The sequence below is a fragment of the Bacillus rossius genome, chromosome 3 (assembly GCF_032445375.1).
Source record: "Bacillus rossius redtenbacheri isolate Brsri chromosome 3, Brsri_v3, whole genome shotgun sequence".
Classification (NCBI taxonomy): Eukaryota; Metazoa; Arthropoda; class Insecta; order Phasmatodea; family Bacillidae; genus Bacillus; species Bacillus rossius.
The window spans coordinates 64,692,605-64,719,022 of record NC_086332.1 but is presented as its reverse complement, the minus strand read 5'-3'; the positions used below and the strand labels follow the sequence as shown (position 1 = coordinate 64,719,022).

Here is a 26,418-nt window from a genome sequence, read left to right as displayed (position 1 = left end):
TTTATGACCTATTTGCAGATAAATTAAAAAATTATCAGCTACCTTTATTTTCGTGAAGTTGAACATGCCTACAGAAATAAGCTTTGTGTACAAAAGTTTTTTGGCAAAACGGGCACACGTTCGGGACAGTGTTTTGGTGCGTCCTCAAGTGGGACTCGAGCGTGTGTTTGTGTGAAAATGTTTTGGGGCACTGGCTGCATGGGAACAGCTTCACACTGCTATGGACTCGCATGTGCACATTGAGAGCGTCTTTCATCCAAAAGGCCCGGCTACAAACAGTGCAGGAGAACTTCCGCTCGCCCGTGTGCTTCACGTAATGACGTTTCAACGCAAAGATGTTGTAGTAGGACATGGAGCACTGGTCACAAAGGTACTTGGGCTTCTCTCCCTTGTGGACCATCATGTGGCACTCGTAAGACTCCTTCTTCATGAAGCTCTTCTCGCAGAGTTTGCACTTAAACGGCTTCTCCGGCTCATGCGTCCTCACGTGGTTCTTGAGAGTGCTCTTTAGCGTGAATGACTTGGTGCAAAAAGGACACTGGAATGGCCGGTTCTCAGAGTGATTGCGGTAGTGCTTTTTAAAATCAGCACAGATAGCGTACTCCTTTGGACATAAGTCGCACTTGAATGCCTTGTGTAGTTCATGGGAGTGCATGTGCTGCACATAAGTGCTCTTGTACACGAACGTCTTCTGGCAGAGGTCACACGCAAATGGCTTCAGTCCGGTGTGGAGGGTGAGATGCAACTCGTATTTCTGGCGTGTTTTGAATGTCTTGCCACACTTCTTGCATGGATAAAGGTCCAAAGAGGCATGGATGATCCGTACATGCCTCATCAGTTTCTTCCGCTCAGGGTACTCCTTGGAGCAGATTTTGCACACGAATGGCGCTTCCAAATGACACTTCATGTGGAAGTAGACGCTCGACTTTGTTTTGAAGAAACTGCCACACTCATGACACTTGAAGCGTCTTTCTGTGTTGTGTCTACGCATGTGCGTGGCAAGGTGGCTTCTTTGCATGAATGCTGCTGCACAAATTTCACAAATATGGTTCTTGCTTTCCTTTATACATTCATTATATTTCACTACATTTTTATCTTCTTCTAGATTATCATTAACTCCACCACCATCCGGTTTTAAATGTCCCTTGTTTCCTGTTTTATTGTAATCACTATCTGGTTCAAAATATGAACTCCGACTATTGCCACCACCATCATCAGAAGTCTCTGCCGTTTCCCTGCAGCCCCATACGCTCCCATCATCAACAAATTTATTTTCCACTCCACTATCTTTCTCATTCTCAACAAGCAATTCCTGGACTTCCACTCCGTCTTTAGAAACATTTAGAATGTCTTCCCTTATTTCCTTGGGATCAGCAATCTTAAATTTTTCTGCAACTTTGTTCACCAGTTTAAGTTTTTTTACAGACCTCAGGGATGTGGTTAACCTGTGAAACAGAACATTATTTGTAATGGAAAACATGACACGAATACAAAAAAACCACAAAGAATGCTTAGCATAGCCAACTGATTTGGGAGAACCATTAATATTTTTGAATTTTTGAAATGGTAATATGACAACAAAAACAGATAGGCCCTACAATTCAAGTTTTACTACTATGCTTCTGGGTCACACTCTAAAAATATAAAACAAATTAAAATCAATGCATATATTAAACTACCTTGTAACACAACTGGAATTCTTTAACAAACACTTCATTATAAGCACAATTTAAAAAATACAAAAACATTAAGTACTACATGTAATACCTTTAAAGACATTAATAAGTTTCAAATAAGGAACTTGCCTATCTATAGCTATGTTTGAGTGAGGCTAAGTTACATGGCCTACCTTTCCTAGGCCTTGTGACTAAGCGACAGCAAGTCCAGGAAAACATTTTAACTTCGGAAATTCAAGTTTCGAACAAATTCCCCAAACCAAAAAACCAAAGACTAGCTAGTCCTAGCAATGTGTAAACACATGTAGAAAATGTTTCACAAATATGTACAAACAATGACCAGTTATTCCTGACCAGAAAAAAAGAAGGTTGCAATGAATGTTTATATACAAATGAAATAAAACAAAGCTTCAATTAAATTTTAAAAATAATGGAGATAATGAATGTGGTACCCATCCCATCATGTAAAACATTACCTGTAATACAAAATTGAATTTATTAACACTTAATGTCTCAAAAACATCTATGTCATTAGAGATGTTTAAGATTGATGAGATGAGAATGGATCACTGGCAGAATGCATGAATGGGAGAAACATGAGTACCCACAGAAAACCCACCAACTAAAATCATTCAATGTTCTCTGACATGTTTCAGATGTCAAAATTCTAATTTGGACCCGGCAAGGAATATAACCTGTAGTGTATTGGTTGGAGGCAAGTGAACAAGTCCACTCAATCACTGTGGCCCCATACAAGTAATAAAATATTCCCAATAAGTTACTACATGTGTTTGATTGCATAACAATAAACTTATGGGCCTAATCAACAAAAAATTGTTCATTGGTAGAATGCTCTAACACTCTACCTTGTTGAGGCAAATGTGTTTATTATATCGGGCTGTTGAGAGGGTGGGACATGAGGAAGGGAGGAATTCCAGAGGGCCAGGCTCCAGGAGGGAGGGGGGGGGGGGGCACCTCGGCCCTAAGTTTCTCTAGACAGCCCTTTTATTATATTCAGAATGTTACCAATGTGGTAACAAACTCTACAATGCCTTGTTGGTATCAGCAAATCTGGCACTAACTGGGAGCACAATTGCAAAGATATTACAGATAATTCACTTGCATGTTCATGACCAGTTACATATAAAGCGTTAAAAATGTCATCCTCATTGCGGCTGTTTATGCAACATGGTAGAGACATGTGATGTGTTTATCTTAACAACAGTAAAATTTAGAATTAGTCCCAAATGTTTCATAACCTGCAGTCAAACATATGCATATGTTTATTGGGCACATTTTATTACAAATAAATGGGATCAAACCCATTTTGTTTACGTGATGGGGAGGGTAATATAAAATTGTTGCTTTTTAATCCGACACAAACTGAACCGGTGTATTTCTGTTTTCTAACGGATCATACATCACGTTTGCACAATCTTACAACTGAGTATGTACAGTGGACAGCTATGAGAAGCTTACAATTCTCTTTTTGACATTACATTACATTTATTTAGGACAGTAAAATTCCACTAAACCAGACCCCGCTCAACCGAATATCCAGTTAATTCTGACCAGTTTTTTTAAAAAAACAGGTGATTCTATTTGATTTGTTAATGAATCCTACAACAACCTGTACGTTAAAACTTAAAAATATACACACAGTAGTATTAAAACTAAAATTAAGTTTTCGGTAAATTTGTATTTACGGAGGAAAAAACATCTTTATTTATAGCTGTAACCATCTAAATCTTGTATGTATTACGTTAATTTTAAGGTAATTTCCATTTAATCCAAACTTCAGTTTATACAGACAGCATCCGATCCCATCTAGACAGATTAGTGACACACTACTGTGTTACCATTAAAACTATATTGACGTTAAATAATTCAACAAAAATGATGATCTGGCAAGGCTGTGATCCGAAACGTACCAGATTAAAGAGCTTATGACACTGCAGACCTCATCGGCTAGCTATGGCCTAGATTTCAAATACAAAATAATACTTGTAAAAATTTTTGCTATGAGCCAAAAAAAATGGTTATTGATTCATAAAAAGTTATTTCCTATGTATGTTTCTCGATTTATTTAAGTCTCTCAAAAACATTTAATGGTTTTTAAATGTTTTATTTCCAAAACAAAAATTCACCAATCACAATTGCAACCATGTTCAGACCAAGACACTATCCATATTATTCACCAAAAAAAGTCATAAAATAAAGAACTCTGCTTTGAAAATTAATTTATCTTGAACGGTAACGAAAGCAGAAAAAATGGTCATGCTGTATAAAATAACCTTCCACGGTTGCTCACCACGCATGGTACAAAATGAAAGACATCCGTCCTGTGCACAAATACAATGTTCTAATTTGCATAATGATGGACTTCCATCGACGACTGTGGTCAATGAATTCTAGACGAATGTCCAAAAAAGGTTCTTAGTTGGCGTGTTCCAGACCAAAGCCGCGAAATTTACTGCTTGAACTATATTACACCAATCTATCACTTAGCATGACTCACTAATGCATTCCTAAAAATGTTTATGTTTGGGAAATTACATATTCTGAAGCTTTCGTCTCCATAAATAGCAAGGCTAATTTACTTAATGTGTTTCAAAATGGGTAGGGAAATATTCTTTACGTAATATAAATGCATAAACAACAAAAGTCTCACCATTTGATCTTTACATGTCTACCATCAAATACTTTGTATGACAAATATGACACCGCGTAACAGGAGGTAGTTATCGTCAGTTGGATGGTTGACTTGCCCGCCCGGGCATGACCTTCAACTTACGTCGCGTACCTTTCCATTAACTTTCCAAACAATCCTTTACTAGCAGTTAAGGCGATATTACTGTCTGGATATTTACAATTAATTTTTTTTTAAATTTAGGTGCTAATTTGCGTATCACCGCTTGGTTCACACAAATCCTATCAGGCCCATGATTTTTTTTTTCATTGCATCATTCATTTAAAAAGATTTTCCATGTGAATAATCTGTTCATTTCTGTTCCAGTAACTAATATAAAATATATTCCTCCTAGTACAACCAATAGTATCAGACTATTTCGTACGATTGTGCGCACAGTTGACTTGCTTAAAACTAAAGTGCAACCAAAGTGTGACCTTCATGACATTCTGCATGCCGTAATACTTCTAGTTTTGTCTCAAATACTTGATCACGATGCATTATGCTCTCACTTGGAACAATGATTCCAATATGATTCGAACTACAGATGCTTGCGCACGTTTGAGCATGCGCGTTCACTGCCACAGACTAGACTGAAGTTCAACACAGCCCAGTCTTTGGCCGAGTGACAACGGTACAGCTCGGCGGCATACACGCAAATGTAAAAACATTGGTCCTATACACTTCATTGCTACAACTTAACTTTTCATAGCTGATGTTTTAAAAACAGCCGATAGCGTAGTCAGGCCTGCGTGCACATCTCTTCCCCTTTCATATGACTAACTGTAGGCCATGGTACATCTATTGTTTACTGAATTGAAACAGACTTCGTGGCTTCATGCCCGACTATTTTTTTTTGTCTATGGCGATTTCGTGCTAAGTTAAATTTACAGAAGTGCTATTCAAGACTGCGGCAATGAAATTAACATTGTGCTAAATAAATTCGCAAAATCTGAATACGTGATAAGTGTAGGATTGGCGTATTACCCTTTTTCGTGAATCACTACCCGACACGACCTTCCGGTACCATGACTGGCGAACAACTAAAAATTGGCGACCGGCTCCTTCACCAAGACGGACTCACTCATGTGAAATACCGACTCAGCAATCAATCATAGAGCATCTGTACAAATTTCAGCCAATCCTGGCATACATTACACCACATGAAAAATCTCTACCTACATATAACTGGGTACAAGTGAGAACTTTCCCTTCTCTGTCCTATTTTAATCCTTTATCATGCCTACTTCACAATAGTACATTTTACCTTAAGTTCCCACACTCGGCGGGAAACACCTGTTCTAGTCCTTTTCTCACACTTCAGGGCACCACCTGTCTCTCTCTTTGCCACATCTCTTACACAATAAGAATGATGACACACAAACTATTAAATAAAATACAATAAGAAATGCCAGAATATTACATTTGCTACATATTAACTTAGCCAACATGCAAATTATTTTTAAGGTGTCTCGCTACCAATAAAAGGAATATAATGTTAGTTAATTTGTCTGAACAAACTTTAAACACATCTACATAAAGAAATTCAGCTATTATATCTCAAACCTCAAAAGTCAGTAAAACATGTATTAACGTAAATAAAATAAATTCTAAAAAGAGGTGGAGGCATGTTCCTTTGCAAGCTTAAACTTAAAGATGGGCATTTATAGAATTTAAAATTTCACTGTTTAGTATTTAAATTTAATGATTTAGCATTTTGGAACATTCTGACATTACAGATATAGCATTTTTATTTGTGTTTAGCATTTTTGTGTGTGTACTATAAAATTCAAGTGTACAATTGGCAGGGCAGGAAGGCACCATGTTGTTCCGAGAGAGCCCAGCGCTCGGCCAGTTCTCCGCCGCCAACGACCGAGGTAAGACGCAGCCTTCCGCACCCGGGGACTTCACTCTTTGTACTCTGATCCGTAGTTTCGTTTTATCTTAATTAATCATCAATCACTTTTGCGCTATCCCCGGGGCTTGCCTCAGTCGAGGAACTGTTTATTTAAATCATTCTAAACTCTTAACGAGACTCTTTTAAACGCTTCTTACGTAATTGCTTGTGCGGCCACGTGCGTGAGTCTTACAACTCTAAACCGATTGAGTGCCTTGGGCCTTTGAACTGTGTAATCGCGAAGCTGTGTATGGGAGCACGTGTACGCATTAAATACCTTCAGTATAAAACTACCTTACTTCTTTTATTTTACCCACCACGTGGAGACCTATCCACTGTGAGCAGGCGTGTGGGATGCCTTGAGAGCTTACTATTCATTAATATTGTATAAGCATGCCCAACGCTGAGAGCAGGCCAGGTCTGAGCGAATTAGGTGTAACAACTGACGGTCGAATCTTGCCTCACACGGGCGACGTCACGCCCTGAGACGGGTCTCAGCCGGGTCCACGTGCCTCTCCATGTGGTGGCGCCCACTATCTATCATCGCCGTAAAGACCCTCCGAGAACCAGAACCGCAAAAAGTTAAATTAGTTGTTTAAAGCCTGTTCATTCCTCAATGGTGCAGGACCATCAGGCATTCCAGACAGTTGAATGCTTGACTATCAGAAGTCTACTGTATATAAATCTGTATAAAAAGCAAACATTTTCAAACTGATTCAAACAACATGTATGAAAATGTTTACTAAAACTTTATCATCATGCCTTGCACAAAAATTAAAATGTACTACTAAAGTATTAGAAAAGCACCTTTTCGATGGAGACTCTGCAGAACTGTATGCCATTGCTTCCTGCAACTTCGGAGTCGCAAAACTTTTCTGGCATGCACAAGAAGTCAGGGAACATTTCCTCCGATTGGCTTTTCTGGTTCTGTCTGGTTTAACGTACAGCAGAAGTGACGGTTCCCGATCCACTTTCACAATGTCCTGTTTGGAGATTACTTCATCCAGTTCAACCTGCGCACGACAAACAACTTAGCTATGAAATAACTAGCTGAATAAAATGCAACCAGAAACATACACCCTTTGACAGTAAAACTGCGTTAATAAAACAATGGACTATTGAAGAAGTGGCCACCTGTTTAAAACTGAGGGTCAATTGAACAAAGATTTTAAAATCCAGCAGACCAATTTAACTTATACTACGGTTTTTTTCTATTATCATCAAATCCCTTTTCCCTGTGGTTACATGCCTTTTAATTATTATTTACTAATTATTTAATTCTGCCTGAATTACAAAAGAAAAATACAATTTCTTTTCATTTTTAAATTTATTTGTTTTACCATAGTTTTTCCAAACATATTATTAAAATTTTCCACCCTTTTGCCCACTGCTTACGACCATTTATAATTTTAATTTTTTTAACAAGGTAGAAGAGGATTTCACATACAGGTTTCATCATATTCTACATTACTTAAGTCTGTTTAAAAAACAAAATATTTTTTTTTAAATTTTTCCCTTCATTTCATTTTAAATACATATATATTCTGCCCATAAGAGAGAACCTGCAGGATATGTTTGATTGGAAGTAACATGCATCTGAATAAAGTTTATTTCCAGGTCACACACACATACACACATATTTACACTGATACTATGGCATCATACAGAAAACATACAGGTATTGTTTCATTGTCCATCGTAAACTTGCGGCCAACAGAGAGTCATTTTAATGTTCACAGCATTCTCTTTCTCTAACAATTGCCTTTGCATGTTCTTTTTTTATTAAGCTGATTTTAATATTTATCGATAATAAATAGTTTAATTATTGATTAAATAATAGTGATTGTTTTTTCACTACCCATTTTGCTTTAACTCGCGGGCAATATGTCACCCTGTGTTCATCCCGGGAAACGCCGGGTACTGCAGTAATTATTTATTAACATTATATATTCCCGTTTATATATATACACCTATATATATCAAAGATATCCTCAGAACGAAAACAGAAGTGAAAGTTAAGTGCGAAAGAAAATATAATTTTTAATGGCTGTAATACACAAGGTAATTATTTAAATGGCTTCAGCTAAAACTTAATAATTTTCTAGGAATGATCTGTATGATTACTATAACTAACTATAAAAATTGTGAAATAACCACTCCCAATAAAACATATGGTGAGTTAGGGTCCTTGCCAAGACACGAAAATCCCTTTCGGCACAGCCTACAGGCGGGGTAATTTTCAAAGTACCTATTTAATCTGAAATGTTCGGGAAACTTTTGAAAAATTTTGAGAAATAAAATGTACATAACATCCTATATATTCTCCTATTTTAATTTCTACCTAGCAAGTTATTTTCAAACTATTAAACAAAATTCTAGCATTACCTTCTGTGCAGCTATTGTAAGTTTTGCTAACTAAAAGCTAACTCGAGTTAGAACAGACATAGACTAATACCTCAATGAATAAATTTCACTGAGTTACTTCAACACACATGCATCATCAAGCAATTACAATTAGGAACTTGTAAGTTACATAGGAAAACAAATTATTTTGTATAGTAATGTTAATATTTACTTATTACAGTAAAGTTGAAGTAAAGATACTTGTGACTTATGCCAACAGCTATGTTGATAGGTAATTGTTTTTCTGGTATTCCCTAAGTTAAATTTTATTTCTGTTTTATAATTCTTGATCAGAAATAAGCAATTCACATATTTAGTCTGGTAATTGAGACATATTGATAATTTTCTGCAATGATTACATTTCTATTTATGTACGATTATTATTATCTAATATTATGAAATAATCCAGGCGCACATTCTGAACCATGTATTTCGTAAGTGATTTAAGTAATCAATTAAGCTAATAAATTTTTGGTAATGTAAAAATTTATTACATTAGTTGTAATATAAGTTTTAAAGTAAATATATTAATGATTTATGACAAAAGCAATATTTATGCTCGTTTACCTGGCATTCAAAAAGTCATATATTATTAAATATTAGCATGCCTATTATATGTATAAATCTTAAGATGAGATAGTGAAGAAGGAAAACTTAACCATTGCACTAAGAGTTGCAGTTATTAAATACAGTTTTGGAGAAAAGATTTTGGTAAAATTAAAAGATTTACAACAATTTTCAACAGGCTAGATATTGCATCTACTAAAAGAATAATTAACTAGTTTGTGTTCTGCAAGCTAATTTAGTTATCTAACCCTTTGCAGTAAAGGTTGGTCATATCAAAAATTGTTTGAAACAAAAGTTTTAGAAACTATTTAGAAGGTTTACAAGAACTTAGAACTGATCTGATACCATGATTAAGTGAGTTATGAATTATTTTGTCTTTCAACCTTGAAGTAAGAGTTGGTAATATCAAAAATTGTTTCAGACAAAATGTTTAGAAGCTATTTAGGCTGTTAATAGAAAATTTTAATGGATTTGCTATGATATAAATCAAGGGAGTTTTGAATTTTTTTGCTCTTCAACCCATGTTTTTCCACTCATTACAGTAATGGTTAGTTGTATTAAAAATTGTTTCCGACAAAGTAAGATATAGTTACTTAAATTGGATGTGATATTTGTCATTGCAATTATTCTGTTTTCCAAACAAAACAACCTTTCTCATTTCTTATCTCTTTGGTCCAATTTTGCCCATGAACGAACTCAACAGAGATTTTTCATCCCTATATTCAATGTATTAGCCTGAAGTAATTTGCGCAAAATTACAAAAATGGTGATGTCCATAAATAACTTATAACTTTTGAGATGACAATGATATTAGAGTCTATTGACTATGATTCAAAACACTGTGTAACTGTAAAGTTGCACTATGGTAATGAATGTAATATTTAGCCTTTCTTCTAAATCTATTTAACATACAATGACAACTACATCTTAGAACACAGGCATAAATATTCACCATGAAATGACTCAGTCTGAAATTAAATACATAATTCCTATAATTTACTTTTTGGAATACTTGCCATAGATAATCAATTGATCTTTAGATTAATCATTATTATTAATACAAAAAACTCTTTCATCAATATTTTGTTGTAATCACTTTTGCAATATAGCTTAAAAATAAATTTAATATCTGTTTATTGATAAATAACAACTACTACTATAAAAATTTCTTTAAACCAATCTTATTTAAAATAAGCTTTCATTATCTTTGAAAGATTTGTGCAATGGGAGTGCATGACTTTCATTATTCAATTCAATTTCATTATTCAATTGACTGTGTAAATATTATATTTAGTTTATAAACTGTATTCTGGAGGCTCAACTGGGATATTTTTTAACCAAAATAATTGCTTGGCCAAGCTTTCAAGTTATAATAAACAAAGTTTCTCTTGATTCTCACTGCAATGTAAGTATAAAAAGAAATATTGGGAGTCAACTGTAGCACAACTTAGTCACAAACTTAAGAAATTCATATTCTAATGTTCAGTCTAAAAAGAAACGAAGGCTTGGTAAGTCTTGTGGTCTCAGTAATCATTACTAAGACACTACACCATGAAATACCATTAAAAAAAATACTTACACATAGCTATATAAATTCATGAAACGTTCCATGTTATTTATCTATTAATCACTATATGACTTAATTATAATGATTTGCACACCACCAATATAGGTAGATAAAATCTATTCTGGTGTTTTCATGGAGGAATTAAAACGTTATTTTAAAAGCCTTCATCATTATGTATTCCAGATGTATTGCAAAATTCTAGATGGAGCATATGCTAGATAAAGTGAAGTCATATAAACCAGACTGCTGTAAGGCAAAGTCTGGACATTTAATCTTCACAAAATGGCGGTCAGGAGATACACTTGATTCTTTCTAATGAAAATAAAAAAGGGTCTTTTCAATATGGTGCTAGAGCTGCATCCCCTTGTGGCTTTACCCTCATCCCCCAGTCAGTACTCCAGCTATATGCTACCTCCGTGGTGTTATTGGCTCATCCATTATTACAATACCAGAGAGAAAAACTAATTCTACAACATGCCAACACAAAATATCTTCACAACCAAAAAAAACATGTGAGCAAGACTCTCAGTACTGGCCAGAGATGTGTAACATCTAACCTCGGTAACGAGCAAATTCATGTGTTCTCGTGTTGCAAATATAGTTATAATACAAAACTTGGACACAAAATAAACGTACAATTCTTTCAAATAATGCTGAGCGTGATAAATATGCGAAAATTGTGTTTCAACTCTTGACGCGAATCGCACGTAGTTTCTGCACCCATCAGATAGAATTCATTGCCAGAGCAGTACATCGACTATTGAATAATTTGATTTGCAGAGCGAAATTTTAAACTATATAATGAAACGGGTCGGATAAAAGTGAAAAAGACTTGAAAAAATACTTAACTCTGGTTTTGAGCCTACTTTTTGAAAAGGAATTTTATTAAAATACTGCCCATCTTGTGATATTCAGTAAATATTTAATACTATAAAGTGACCTTTCGGCTTTATGAGTTTGATTCACGCCATCCGCCACAGATGGCAGCACCGTGGCTACACACTTCCGTTCCACGTGACTTTCAATCCATTCACGAAACAACAACAACCACAACAACTACTACTACTACTATTACTACTACCAGCAAATGCTGTATACTAAGAGCCAAGATGTTACACAGTAAAAATCACTATATTAAAATACTATCACTATTTACAGTTAACTGGATGACTGATGTACAGCACAACAATTTACGGATTAAACAATAAACAAAATTTAAGTAAATAAATAAGCCATAAAAATTAAGTCACCACCTGAAGAAACCAAATAAAATAAGCTTAATTTTCCTCTAGGAACCAACTTACTACACTGTCAGTGAATCATTAGTTTTTAGGGAATAACTAGGCAACCATTAAGAAACTTAAAAAAAAAAAATTTGTACACCAAACTTCCAGACACTCTACAAGAGAATAAGTTCCTTTTCAAGTAAAATTTACGAAACCGCTCATTTGGAGCGTAGCATGAGAATAAGCACACACTTACTTCCTGCTCATCCTCTGGCAATGCAGTGGTATTGTTGCAAGCCGCAGTTGGCAAACAGCTCGCTCCAGCATAAAATTCATTCATCTCATACTTGAACACTTCTGCATCAATTATTTCAACATTGCTGAGCAGCGCTTGCACTTCCATTGTCACTGGTTTACTGTGGAAGGAAATCAAAGGATTTGAGTTTACTTTCATAACACTATGCCTAACTACACTACATAGTACAACAGTGTAATGACATGCACAGGTGTACACGGTACATAGGTGGAAGGGGGGATGGAGGGAAATACATACATATATGCCCCCCCCCCCCCCTCCACAAATCCTTTTCCACTTGCAGATATTAATCTGACCATTCACCCATTGTGGCCACAAGAAACTGATATTTAAATTCTAAGTAGAGTAGTAAACATTTTTTTCTCAACATTTTATTGAATTTGAAGCTGTTAACAGTTAGCTTGGGGATAATTAATTGAAGAAATGGTAAGTAAATGGTTATTTGATAACATTTTAACTCATGTTAACTTCAGAACACATTAGCTATTAACTCATAATCACTAAGTTTTTGATTAACTATATAAAATAAACAATGTTAGTTTTCGTGACAAACGAGACACAACACGAAAAGCCAATTGCTAGATTTATACCTCAAAAATTGTGGTGAGGATTTCAACACAATCAACACATGCTTATGTAGATGCTTTAGCTGGCTACATGCATGTATTTTGGAAGAGATGGTAATGCGCTAGAGATGAACTTTTAAGTGCATTAAATATATATTTTTTTTAAATTAAGAACCTTTGGTTATCATTTTTTTTAACATTCCATCAGGCACAGTCAAACTGAAAGATATATACAATTTGATTTGTTGTGTGGTTTCGAAAGGTGGGCTCTCAGTATTTCCTCTTTCTCAATAACTTCCTATAGTGTGCTGACTTCGGCCCTATTAACACACAGCTCTCTATGTTTCAGTTTTATCTGAGCCCATGTAAGTAATTGTGTTGGTACCTGTAAAGTACATTGCGACATATAGTTGAGGACAAGATTTTATGGTTTTATTTTTTAGGTCATTTTTATTTTAAAAGAGATATTCATGTAACTGTTTTTATTTTTATACCTTGTCTTATTTATTCATAAAAACACCAAAAAAAATTTAAAAAATTTATTTTTAAAAATATTTCTCAATATTGTACTTCATATCTTACCAAAATACCTAGTCTCATTTCGAATGATACATGATGCACTTATACAATAAAATCATTACTAATAAGCATGCCTAGAACAGAATTTCTCAGAAAAATAAAAATCAATTTGCAAATTTTTGTGTTTGAAAAATGTGCCAACCATTAATGTAAAAACATAAAGTGTTACTAATAAGATATGCAAGATCAAACAACGTAGCATTTATTTTTTTTCCCCAATTTATTTAGTTCATACATTCTGGTACAAAATTCATGATAAATAAAGAACATTTGATTAATTTATTTTTTAAATAAAAGATAACAGTTAAGTTTTGCTAAATTGCTGATTGATTTCATATTTTTAGATATATTTTGGTGCTAAATTATGTATTAACTTGCACTTAGGTGTTATATGTGTTACCTATTACTAGTGACAAGATTATACGGTGAGACGCGATAAAACCAAAACAACCCGGAAAAAAAAATGTTGAAACACCAAATGAACCAAAATACAATTTAATACACCATTTAGCCCTGAAAAGCAAGTTATATAATGGAATCAAGTAGCATTTAACCAAAACTTAATTCAAATCATAAACAAGGTAATCTTTTAATGTTTGAAATTAAAGGAATGTCATTTCTGAACAAAAAAAATTGTACCACAGTGCACAGATCAGGAAAATTAAATTATTTTGTTTCATTGTGCATCAATTACTGAATCAGTTTAAAATTACAAATGCTCACAAATTTATTTTTATTGTTCTGAATTTATCTATTTTAGATCAATTTATTACAAATTATTTTATTGAAAAAATGCAGCGTATAAATTTTACCACTATTTTGGTGAAGTAGTATTACAAAACAGCTTTTATAAAAATAAAAACTATACCACCAAAATTTTCTGTTACAAACAAAATTGTACCAAAAATAAAACAGTAAAACTTTGTCTCTTTTTATTGCCATGCTTTCCAGGGTTATTTGGTCTTATTGCAATTCACCACACAATCTTGTCCTAACTATAGTGTACATGTTTGAAAAGTGCCTATTTATGATGGAAGGTGCATGCTGAGTAGATAAAGTGGTTGCAGCAAGGAACAGAACTTTTGATATTAGCAAACCCAGTCATTATCAGGCAGTAATGGTAATTTTGTTCAATGAAAGTGATGTTGATTATGATGGGGATGTAAGTAATAGAGATACCAAAGATCAAATCAAAAATCATCAGGAAGATTCTGATACAAGTAAAGATGATACTGACAAAGAAGTAGAAAGTTAGGGTAATAGTTACTATGTCAGAAAAGGCAAGGTAACAAAAATGGAAAACAACAAGACTGGTACAAAACAGAAGATCAAGATCACACAATTTATTTACTCATTCACCAGGAGGGGCAACCCAAGACAGCTAAAATGCTAATTGAGTGCTGGAACATTCTCATAACAGTTGATATAATTGATGCAATTGTCAAGTAGGAAAGCGCAGCAGAACTTGCTGTCAAAAGTAAAAAGACAAGACTAACAAAATATTTGTGTAAGAATTATGATGCTTGCATGCTATCATAATTTGTAAGCTAGGATTTAATAACTGTCCGTATTCCAATGGTTGTAATGGAGAATTAAAATGACTGTATTGTGTGGCTATAATTTTTAAAGTAACATCTGTGAAAATAGGTACCATAATGCTGTGAAAAGGAAAATGCATACTTCTGGACTCTATAGGCCTACAGTGGACTAGAGTACAGATATATAATTTTGGCTTACTACGTAATTCATATGCATAATGTATTTTTGTATGTAAAATTCATATCTATAACCAGACAACTTCTAAGAAATGCTTAAAAATGTGATATTTTATGATTTATAATATGTTTTCTAAATATATTATATGATTTTGTTTTTCTATCAGTACTTTTAATATTTTAATGAATAAATAATCCTACTATTATAAACGCGAAAGTTTGTAAGTATGGATGGATGAATGGATGTTTGTTAATCTTTCACGTAAAAACTACTGAATGGATTTGAATGAAATTTGGCCTACAGCTAGCTTATAACCTGGATTAACACATAGACCCAATATTAATATGAAATTCCATCCTTAAGGGAGTGAAAAAGTGATAATTTCATTTTATAACAGAAAAAATCATAGGTCATAGACATTCAAATAGTGAGTGAGTGTCATTTCTCTATGTCTGACACACGATCATACACATAGTAAGGTCTGGCAAATTAATATTTTTCTCCTTGGTGAGACCAGTCCGCTTAGTGGAGCTCGCAGCGGCTAGCAAAATAAAGGCGCTAATAACAGTTTTGTTCTTATAACTTCATCAATAGATAGATTTGCCTTGAATTTTAAACGCACCATTGTTTGATGCGTTTGTCATGTCTTTAATTTTCGTTTGTTTGTGCCGTATGGGTCATTCTAAAAAAAGGTGATATATTATGTCCAACCAAAAATTTAAAAGAAATATTGTTAAAAATGAAATTGTGTACATGGTAATGCATTACTTCAAAACATACTAAGCATATAAAGGAACAATATTTATTGAGGAGTTTTATTTTATTGATTTTTTCCACAAATAAGTTGTTGTTAGTATCCTCCGTTACATGTCCCACCATACAGTTCTCAGAATAAATTTGATGAATTTTGTAATATTTTTTTACATTATCACAAAATTTTTCAAGTGCTATGAATTCTAGAATATGTAATACTTCCATTGATATGTTAGTTGTTTTTCAAATAATTAATTTTATTATTTAGAAATAATTTGGAATTGTCCCACTACCAGTGTGTCTCCTCCGTTACTCATATGTTAAGTTGCAATAATTCTCACTAGAGTGCATAGGTGGTGTGGTGTTTATTTTGAAAAGGAGGGAAAGGAAGCCATATTGAAGTTTTGAGAGCAAAAGCTGCTGCAATGCACTAAGCATGGTGATACTTTATAATCACTGTAAAATATTGGTAAGTGGTTTTCAGCATTGTGTCTTTACTGTTCACAACATATAGTTGTAAATTACTTATTTTGTATTATGTAGTACAGTGTGGCAGTTATTGTTGATTACCCACAGTAATTAAATGTAAAAATTAAGTTCCTAACCTAAAATATAAAAACATAGAAAAAAGAAAACTTGTCTGCTGTCTCCTCCATAGATGTCTCCTCCATTACACAGGTAGTGTAACGGAGGATATCATTGTTGTAATGGAGGATATGTTTTGATTTATGTAGTAGATCTACGTTGTCCTTTTCTTAAAATAAAATATGTAAAAAACTAGGCAATTTACAGTTAGTTGAATTGTACAGTAATCCTAATTTTTTTTCTACATTTGCTACATTAACTGGAATATTAGAGATGGTGGAAATAAATTGTGTTGGCATATCTAAATGTGTTGTGTATAACCGCTTTAGCAAATGTACTTGTAAAAGAGAATCGAGAAAGATTAGAAGCTGTGAAATAGTTTATATCCATTCGTATTTAATGACTGCTTGTACTTAAACAATACAACTTTGTATAGCAAAGGTAGCAAAGTTCCGTTTATTTCAACTGGTCTGTATGTTTAAAGTATTTGGACGAACTTCTTTAAAATAATTTTGTTTAATTATTTTAGGCTGACTGAAAATAGCAGGTGTATGGAAAAAAAGTGCAAAATTTAGTACTATTGAAGCAAAAGAACGGATGAGGAGGTATAAAGAAAGAATAAGAAAAGATCCACAAAAATATGAACAAATGAACGAAAAGGAACGAAAAAGATATCATGAACGTGTTAAATGTGGGAAGATAAAAAATGCTAGAAGCAAAATGAGTGATCGTGAACAAAGAAAGATTAGGAAACTCTGGAGAGAGAAAACACGGAAACGTAGGAACATAATAAAGGAGAAGAAAAAATATGTTGGAAACTGTGGATATAAACAAGCCTCAACCTAACCCTGTGCAGAACATCCAGAATGGTAACAGTATTCAGCGTTCAGCAATTGGAAAGCAAAAAAGAAGGAAAAACAGAAGGAAACTTATAGACAAAATTACAAAACTAGAAAGAAAAGTTGCAGAAATGAAAAAAACAGTGTGAGAAGTACAGGAAGCGGCTCTATAGGAATACAAACAAGAAATTTGCTACGAGAAATGGAACACCACAAACTAAGATAAGAAAACTTTTAAAAGGACATAAGGTTTCATCACTAATTCGTAGGAAACTGATTTTTGGCGAAGTTGTGACACATCAAATCAAAGGTGCTTTTAGTGTTGAAGAAAAAGAGCTAAAGAAGAAACGAGAATTTGTGTGTAAACTATCTGGGAACATAGTAAAAAAGTATAAGTGTCTCGAGCAGCTTAAATACCTAACTTCTCATAAAATGGTACCACAAGGAATGAGACATGTTGGTAATACTACAAAAATAGGCAACATCAACAAATGAAAATTGGTTGCTAATTTTTTGGAAACAGACGAGTCCAGTCGATTGTCTTCCGGGAAAAAATATACCATAACAAAAAATAAACAAAAGAAACAGAACAGGTTTCTCAATGACACCTTAATGAATTTGTTTAAAAATTTTATTGACTGTCATTCCAGCATAAAACTTTCATATGCTGCTTGTACATACCGCCCATTTTGGATTCTTGTACCAAAGTCTAAAGACAGAGATACATGCCAGTGTATGATACATGAAAATTTTGCCTATTTGGTAAAGAAACTGCACAAACTAAACATGATTAAAGAAAATGACCCAAAAGCTGTTATGTCACTGTGCTGCAAATCTGAAAGTGAGGAATGTATGGAAAGAAAGTGTCAAATTTGCAAGAACAAAGAAGTGTATTTCAAAGAATTTAACATTGAGGAAACATCTGTTCAGAAATGGGCGAAGAAAAAGGTGAAAGTGACTATAAAAATGAATAAAAACTTTGCCAGCGGACCATCAAAGAAGACCTGAAATGCTCAAAGAGAGGCCTAGCTGATGCTTTGTTGAATAGTGTTGATCGATACATGCAACATTGTGCTAATATCACTCATCAGTACAAAACCTTAGATGCAATAAAGAAGAGTCTTTCTGAAGAAGAAATTCTTATACACGTGGATTTCTCTAAAAATTATGCATGTAAATATGCAAATGAAATTCAATCAGCTCATTTTGGAAGTTCAAAACCACAAGTATCTATGCACATAATAGTGGTGTACATTGCTAATTCAGAGGGAAAATTACCAAAATCACTATCATTTTGCACATTATCTGACAATCTGAGACACGATTCTGTTGCTATCTGTGCTCATTTGAATCCTGTGTTACAAGAAATCAAAACTTTTGTGCAATGTTTAAAAGTAGTTCACTTTGTTAGTGATGGCCCTACAACCTAATATAGGAACAGGAAAATGTTTCATTTTATCAGTAATTACTAGAGACCTGCAAAATTTGCGGTTTCGATGGTCTTCAGGATAGACTACATACCCCTGAACACTCGGGCAAATAACGCAAGTTCATTGGCTGCCGACTTGTAAGTCGTCCCAGCTGGTTTGTCTGTGATTTGATCCTTCTTTGGTTGAAGGTTTATAACTGGTTGAGATTCGTCCAGATGAACAGTAAGCCAATTGCAAAATTATCTAAGAGGTATATGTGTTTGAATTCTAGCCTATCACCGAATGAATCTGCGAATTTTGCAGGTCTCTAGTAATTACTTGTCAAACATTTTGGATTGTGAGATAATAGAATGGCATTTCTCTGAAAGTGGTCATGGCAAAGGAGCGCCAGATGGCATAGGAGGGGCTTTAAAATGGACAGCTGACCGGCTGGTGGCAACAGGGACCGATATCCCAGATTTTTAAATTCTTCTTCACTGCCTTCCAAACGCAACAGCTGGGATTCAAGTTTTGGCTATGAACAGCATCCTTATTCCAGAAATTGAAAAACATCTCTCGGAACACATACCAGCATTCAAGGGGACCCTTGCAGCCCATCAGATTACATGGACAAAACTTAGACCAACAAAAATGCAAATTTTAAATTGAGGTATTTCAAACAAAGATAAAGTATATTTTTTTAATATTTTAATTAAAAGGGTCTGTTTTAAGTACTATTGTTTACTTTATATTCAAGCACACTACTTCCTCACCGCCATTAAAAAATGCTCTGCTCCATAACAAGATTTTGTCTCCTCCGTTACTTACTGGTCTCCTCCGTTCAAAAGTGCTATTAGCAATATTACTTTAAAAACAATTGCATAGAGAATTAATATGACTGGTAGTATAGAGGCATAAGGAATGCTCACAAAAGATTGGGAAAAAAATTTCAACTTCACTGGCCTAAATTTACTTTCGAAAAAAAATCATACCGGAATGGCACCTTCTCTGTAGAATGACCCGTATGCATTCCTATACCATTCATCCGACTGCGATGAAATTTTGGTGATTTCTTATGCACATGCCCATGAAGGTTACTGAGACGGTATAACTATTTTTTAATAGTTGGAGCACGAATTGTGTCAAAAAATGTGTTTATTTCATTTTATATAGCGGCACTTTGTCTGTTTTGTTGTATAAGTGCGCACACATGACACAATTTATTTAAATATAAAAGAGAGACAGAGATAGTGTGATATATATATATATAGAGATAGAGACGGAGAGATAAGTTGAGATAGAGCGAGGTATAGAGAATGAAATGGGTTAGATAAAGAGATATACCTATAGATGTATAGAGCTATATAGAGACTTATATATAGAAGATATAGAGATAGTGGGAAGTATATATGTAGATATTAAGAGATAAATAGAGATAGAGAGATACATAGATGTAGATAGATGTAGATAGAGATAAATATATATAGAGAGATGGATAGATGATTTGTATAGCCTATGTGGAACTACTTCAAACATATTACAAAACAAAACTGAATGAGGCATTGCAATGCAGGCCAAACATTAGCTAGATAATGGAATCTTTTCAATATTAGTAATCTCTTATTTTTCAGCTTTTTTCTATTTTGCTTGGTAAATCTGTATTGTACGGATTAGCGCCAAAAAAAATCGTACAAATATGAAATAACTTTCATTATATGCTATCTTACGTCCTCTTTTCAGAACCGCCTGCGGAGATTAAAAATTCCAATTACTTTTGGAGAAATCGAATTTTTTAATATTCATTTTTCGGCGATTTTTTAAAAAAAAAAATTTAAAAATCCGAAAATACCTTTATTCTGTGCTCTTTAACTTCCTCTTTTCATTAAACCCGGCGGAGATCAGAAATTCCAAATACTTTAGGAGATATTGAATTTTTTAATTTTCGTGATGTGCACTGATGCGTCGTTTGAGCGGGAAGCCTACGATTCACACATCCTTCTGGACATACCCGAATACTCACGTTGGCTAGCCTTCTTTTCTTAAAATTAGCAAGAAGTAATTAAAAATACTTTAAAACACTGTGGATGGTTGGTTATATTAGGTAAGTATAGCTACATTAAAAAAACTGTAAAATCATTTTATGGTTGCTTAGCAAATAACTTTTTAATATGTAGCTATCCAGCGCTAGGAAACCGTTTACATGATTTCACAGTATTTTTAATGTAGCTATCCTAACCAAATCAACCATCCACAATGTTTTGAAGTATTTATAATGTAGCTAACATAACCTAATTGACCATTAGTTTTCATGAGTTGCATATTTATTTACAATAAACAAAAAAAAACCCGAAGATGCACGATCGGGCGTTGGCCTCTCGTCTGTTGAAAGAAGGCTTGCCAACGTGAGTATTCGGGTATGTCCAGAAGGATGAGTGAATCGTAGGCTTCCCGCGTTTCCACCATTGTTGCTTGTTTACAAGTATGATTTATTTATTATTTTTTTTTGCGACGTAGTTGAACGACTACATCACGTAAAAAGAAAATTACGTGAGTTCCTACTGTTCATCCTTTTTCCCGGTTTGTTAGGTCAGGTCAGCTACATTATAAATACTTTAAAAGTAAACAACCATTAAAATTAATTTTATTATTTTTAATGTCCGTTCAGTTTCAAAGTATTTATACTGTAGCTGACCTGACCTTATCTACCTTTGTCCCATTTTGTTAGATCAGGTCAGTTACATTATAAATACTTAAAACTATACAAGTAAAATTAATTAATATTATTTTTAATTTCCGTTTATTTTGAAGTATTTATCATGTAACTAACCTTACCTAATGGAAAATTTCTGTTATTTAGGCATTCACGCACACACGGCAAAATATAAAATGGCGTCTGTTGAATGATTACATAGGGCTTGTATTGCAAAATAAGAACGGCGATATCTCCAAAAGTAATTGGAATTTTTAATCTCCGCAGGCGGAGTTGAAAAGAGGACGTAAAAGAGCATATAATGAAAGTTATTTAATATTTGTACGATTTTTTTTGGCGCTAATCCGTACAATACAGATTTACCTTTTGCTTTATAAAGTCTAAATTACATACAAACCAGGTAAATAACTATAAACTGACAGAACGTCTGTCGGGATCTGAAAGTGATATAAATTAATTTTCACACTTGACATTCAAATTAAGAAGACAATTACTAACTACACCCTGTGTTCTGCCCGGGAAACGCCGGGTATTGCAGCTAGTAAATATATAATGTTATAAACCACTAAGCAAAAATTTTAACACCAAACATCAAATACAACACTTAAATAATTTTCGTAACTACTAATACGTTAACAATGTAACATAAACAAAATGAACTTTTGTTACCCATTGGATACTTGTGATTCAACACAATTATCTCAGAAAAACCCTTTGCAAATTTGACATTCCTAGAGAGGGTTATGATTTAGATTACATGCGGCACTTCCTACCTTAAGTACTAACCAATAATAGTGTGAAATATGTATGCTCAAAGATACAATATATGGTTCATTCTACAAATCAGAAAAGAGTTCGTAGTGAACAAGCTAAGATCAGCGTACTATGCTACTGACATAACCTATAAACCAAATATTACGAAAATAATAAACGTGCCTGAATATATAAATCAGACTGCAAAAACCACAAAATTATAAATATATATATGTTTCTGTCACAATTTTTTGGTAAAAATAATCATTAAATAATAATTCATTGAAAATATAAGAATGAACACAATAGGTCAACCTTTTGTTCACGTGGGCTGTACTTTCTGCGTCTCAGGCAGTTAATGTGTATTAAGTGTAGTTGGGTGAAAAGTTTTAAATCGATAGGTGTAGAGAAGGTACACCCGCCCTAAAAAAACATAACGTTAACAATATTACGTACATTTTTGATTATTAATAATTATTTTTATTTCTAAGTTTTCAGATATAATTTGTAAATTATATATTGTATGTAAAAATAAATACCTGTGTAATTTGTTATTATTCGCTGATGCAAACTGCTTATTAATAGGTTGCAGTAGGTACTTTATATGAGCAAAATGCTAAGTATAAATCTTGTATTTAAAATCACGAACTCTAGCTACCCATGTTTAATATTATAAAATCTGCAATTCTATGCTATTTTTTTCCCCAATATTTCTTTAAACATCCAAAATTCAGTAACACACTGTTTAGTAAATACAAATTTTGCATCCACGCAAAGGAAAGAATCGTCCAATATATCGCGTGCATATATATTTATAGTCAATTGTATTAAGCTTCAATAATCATTACTCACACTTCATTTGATTTGTAAAAAATATTTTTACTAGTGCTACATAACTATTTATAATATACATTAAATATTTTTCTAGAGTTATTTATAGAGCTTTCTATAATTACATTACTACATTTATATGTGTTTCGAAACATTGCACAAAATACTTTCTAAAGTGGTGCTGCTTTCTATTCCCGGCGGGAGTTTCTGTAACTACACGTCTGCAGAATCAAATTCAAAGCCAAAGGCATTGTTGTCGTAGTCCGCGAAGCAGACGCAAAGTAGGTATTTAAAGTGTTGTCAAAGTATTTCCTCGTTCGTGTTATTACGCGCATCGGTTAGTTTTTTTTTTAATGTAATATTTAAGTGAAATCTTTCTTTTCCGACCAGGAATTAGATTCCTCAGGTAAGTTAAACAGTTTATGGCGAGATAAGTTTAAAGAGAAAATTTTTACTGTGATTTTATTTAAATTTTATAATATGCCGACAACTTACTTAATCATATTAGAAAATGTACACTAAATAGTTTTTCTCCCCTTTATAATCGGTTTTCTATAACATAAGTGTAAATTTAGTTTCGCTATTATGGATTACTTTTTAACTACGCGTTTCTAAGATTGACTATAACTTTATCTCCGTTGTCGAAAGTAGTGATGAATTCATCAATTGGTACATATTATAATTATTTTATGATATTTTACGTTTTTAAATGTTATATTATAGGTAATTTTAAAATTTTACTTACATATTTATTTCATTTCGGTACATCAGCTAAATCGTACTTTCACTTCAAAAATTTTAAAACCTGAAATCTAAAACGTAAATAGGATTGGGATGTGTTTATTTTTAAGTTATGAAATTATTTTTACTTTTATCATCGAAATCTTATAAACGTGAAAATCAATAATCTGCTTTAAATGGCGGCCGTCCATATGCTTGTAGACTACTGGTATGTCATAGGCCATAGGAAATAATTGTTTAGCAATCAACCGCGGAAGTAGGTAGGTACTGCGTGAAATTATTCAAACTAGAATGAAGAGTGACTTTTCTGAGTGGAAACTAATGTTAAACCAACCTAAATGAAAATTTACTTTTATTGAAATTCACTTAAGTTTGTAAGAACTTCTGAATACTCATCGGTAAGTATTACTTTCTGGAGCTGTGTTGCCTATGTTGCAGGGTTTTCCCACAGTAACAATAGGAATTACGGAATTTTTATTTCTTGCTCTCGTTTTTGTTAACAGAATATGTTGTTTTTCCATCTTATCATAAGCAGGTGTAGGTGTACATTAATGCCTTGATTTATATTCTTAAAATCCTCATAAATATTTATCTTAATTTGATTATAAAATTATTTAAAATAACCATCGGTCCTATTATTTGTTCCAGCATCATACCAATCAAGCATGCAAATCAGAATAATATGTTTTGTTGTTTAACCAAATGGATTTCTAATATTATAATAAAAACAAGAAATTTTCTGTTGTGTTAAGTGGCACCGATACTGTATTGTAATTTTATAGCTACTGAGTATTTACTCTGAAAAAAAAAACTGCCTTCAAATTTACACAAGTCAATGTTTTTTGGAAGAAATTTAATCTACATGTTTCCATATTTAACATTTTCGCCACTCAACCAGCTTACCCTAGAAACTTACGCAAAATAAATGTGTTCATCCATTATTTTTTTTCCAAATGGGATTACACAACTCTAACAGGGCATGTTCGTAGAGTCGACACTGTTGGAATCTACATGTAGATACATACTTTCACACGCACACACATAGTTATGTGTGTATATATATATACACACACATAACTATCTGTGTGTGTGTGTGTGTTATAATTCAAGGTCTTTCTGCAAATATAATAACCAACTTACAACCAATGGCACAAACATAACATAGTTTCGGGGAGGATTCATTTTTGTACCTAAAAAATTCAGAAGTTGTATTATTTTAACTTTTATTATAAAAGTCTTATGTAAGACAATACGGATATCTTTTTCTTTTATATCTCATGTTTATTAATAGTAAATACAAGATAGGAATGCACACAATATATCATACTATAAAAATTTGGCAACTGGTTAATTATTTTATTCTTATTTAAAATTGAAATAATACATTTTTTTTTTCCGTAGAAAGACTCAGTAAAGGTAGGGAAAAGTGCTCAAATTACCTACTAGGCAAATTTAACTATTAACTTGGTGGAAATAATTAATGGAATTATTAATTATATTTATTTAGAAACATTTATATTTGTGTGTATTCGAAAAAAAAAATTACCGTTGGAATAAAATATCATCTTAATATCAAATATAGTATTATAAATTACCTAATTTCAAATTCATACATAGATTCATATGTTTGTATTTTCCGATTTTCCCAAAATAATTTCCTAGTAGTTTAATTATTGATATTAAATATAGTTAAATATTGTATTTGGTAAGGTGGTGGATTGTCTGTCTGCAAAGTAAGTTGTTACCCAATAATTCAAGTGTTACTGCTGCTATTTAGACGAAACTTTATCTAAACATTTTAAAGCACATTAAAACCCATTCTAAAAGATAAGGCACACATGATAGTAAAAGCTACTGAAGGGCAATGTCGTGCAGTTTATGCTCTTTTTTTTTCAGTTAAATTATATTAGCCTTTCTAAACTCCAATAATGTTATTGTAATACAACCAAGTACTATTGAACTATATTGTGTTCTATAGTATTATTATAACGGACTTCAGAGATCATTTAGACATGGAGGTATTTTGAGTGGGTGTCTGTCCTGAAGTTTAAGTCAACTGGTTAGCAATTGGATAGCAAAACAACTCGTAGCTGTATAAAGCCTAATTAGCTATAAATTTGTTGGATAGTTTAAAGGCAACTGTCTAGGAAGAATCGTAATGATGCCATCATAATATAGTGAATATTGCTAAACAAATATATTTATAACACATCTGCAAATAATTGCGTTAAACTTCATTATAACCATACATTGATTTGCTATGCAGTTATGAAAAAAAGGAGAGGGGTGAGGAGTCGTTCTCATTTTGACTTCAAGTATTAACATGGCAAATATTTACACACCAAATCCCTTACTTCCTGCCTCCATGTGTTTATATATATATAATTATTATCCATAGAGTAAGTAGCGTAAAATTGATTAAATTTTCAATGAAACGTGCGCTTGTTTCCATTTTATGTTATTTCGTAATTTTATTACTACAATAATTCTAAGTTATTACTACCAGGGATCAACTTTATATCAGTATTCCTCTATGCTTACACGTTTTGCGATGATTTAACATAACCTTAATAACGTGTGAACCATACAGGTAGA

General features: G+C 33.1%; 2 protein-coding genes across 6 annotated transcripts in view; one reads left to right on the top strand and one right to left on the bottom strand.

Annotated features, from left to right (window-relative positions):
* LOC134530813 (gastrula zinc finger protein XlCGF26.1-like) lies at window positions 1-22,627 on the bottom strand. Of its 5 annotated transcripts, none has more exons than XM_063366040.1 (4): window positions 22,567-22,627; window positions 12,282-12,441; window positions 7,070-7,275; window positions 1-1,445 (listed from the first exon to the last, which is right to left on the bottom strand). In XM_063366040.1, exons 2-4 carry the CDS (start codon window positions 12,426-12,428, stop codon window positions 35-37), a joined length of 1,764 nt encoding a protein of 587 aa, XP_063222110.1. In that variant the 5' UTR covers window positions 12,429-12,441; window positions 22,567-22,627; the 3' UTR covers window positions 1-34. The 5 variants fall into 5 exon arrangements, with proteins under 5 accessions (XP_063222110.1, XP_063222113.1, XP_063222108.1 ...); XM_063366043.1 differs by having other exon boundaries at window positions 22,435-22,618; XM_063366038.1 differs by having other exon boundaries at window positions 22,272-22,590.
* Window positions 22,628-23,337: 710 nt separating this feature from the next.
* The window catches only part of LOC134530812 (transient receptor potential cation channel protein painless-like), a 68,903-nt gene continuing 65,822 nt past the window's right edge, over window positions 23,338-26,418 (top strand). The window contains exon 1 of the mRNA XM_063366037.1: window positions 23,338-23,363. The gene's annotated coding sequence lies outside the window, so the exon portion shown is untranslated. The remainder of the gene's footprint in view (window positions 23,364-26,418) is intronic.

Excerpts from the sequence above, each read along its gene's own strand:
- LOC134530813 (XM_063366040.1), bottom strand. The coding sequence starts at position 12,428 with ATGGAAGTGCAAGCGCTGCTCAGCAATGTTGAAATAATTGATGCAGAA. Across the intron at positions 7,276-12,281 it reads TGCCAGAGGATGAGCAGGAA|GTTGAACTGGATGAAGTAAT; the intron begins GTAAGTGTGTGC and ends TGTCGTGCGCAG. Across the intron at positions 1,446-7,069 it reads GCAGAGTCTCCATCGAAAAG|GTTAACCACATCCCTGAGGT; the intron begins GTGCTTTTCTAA and ends TCTGTTTCACAG.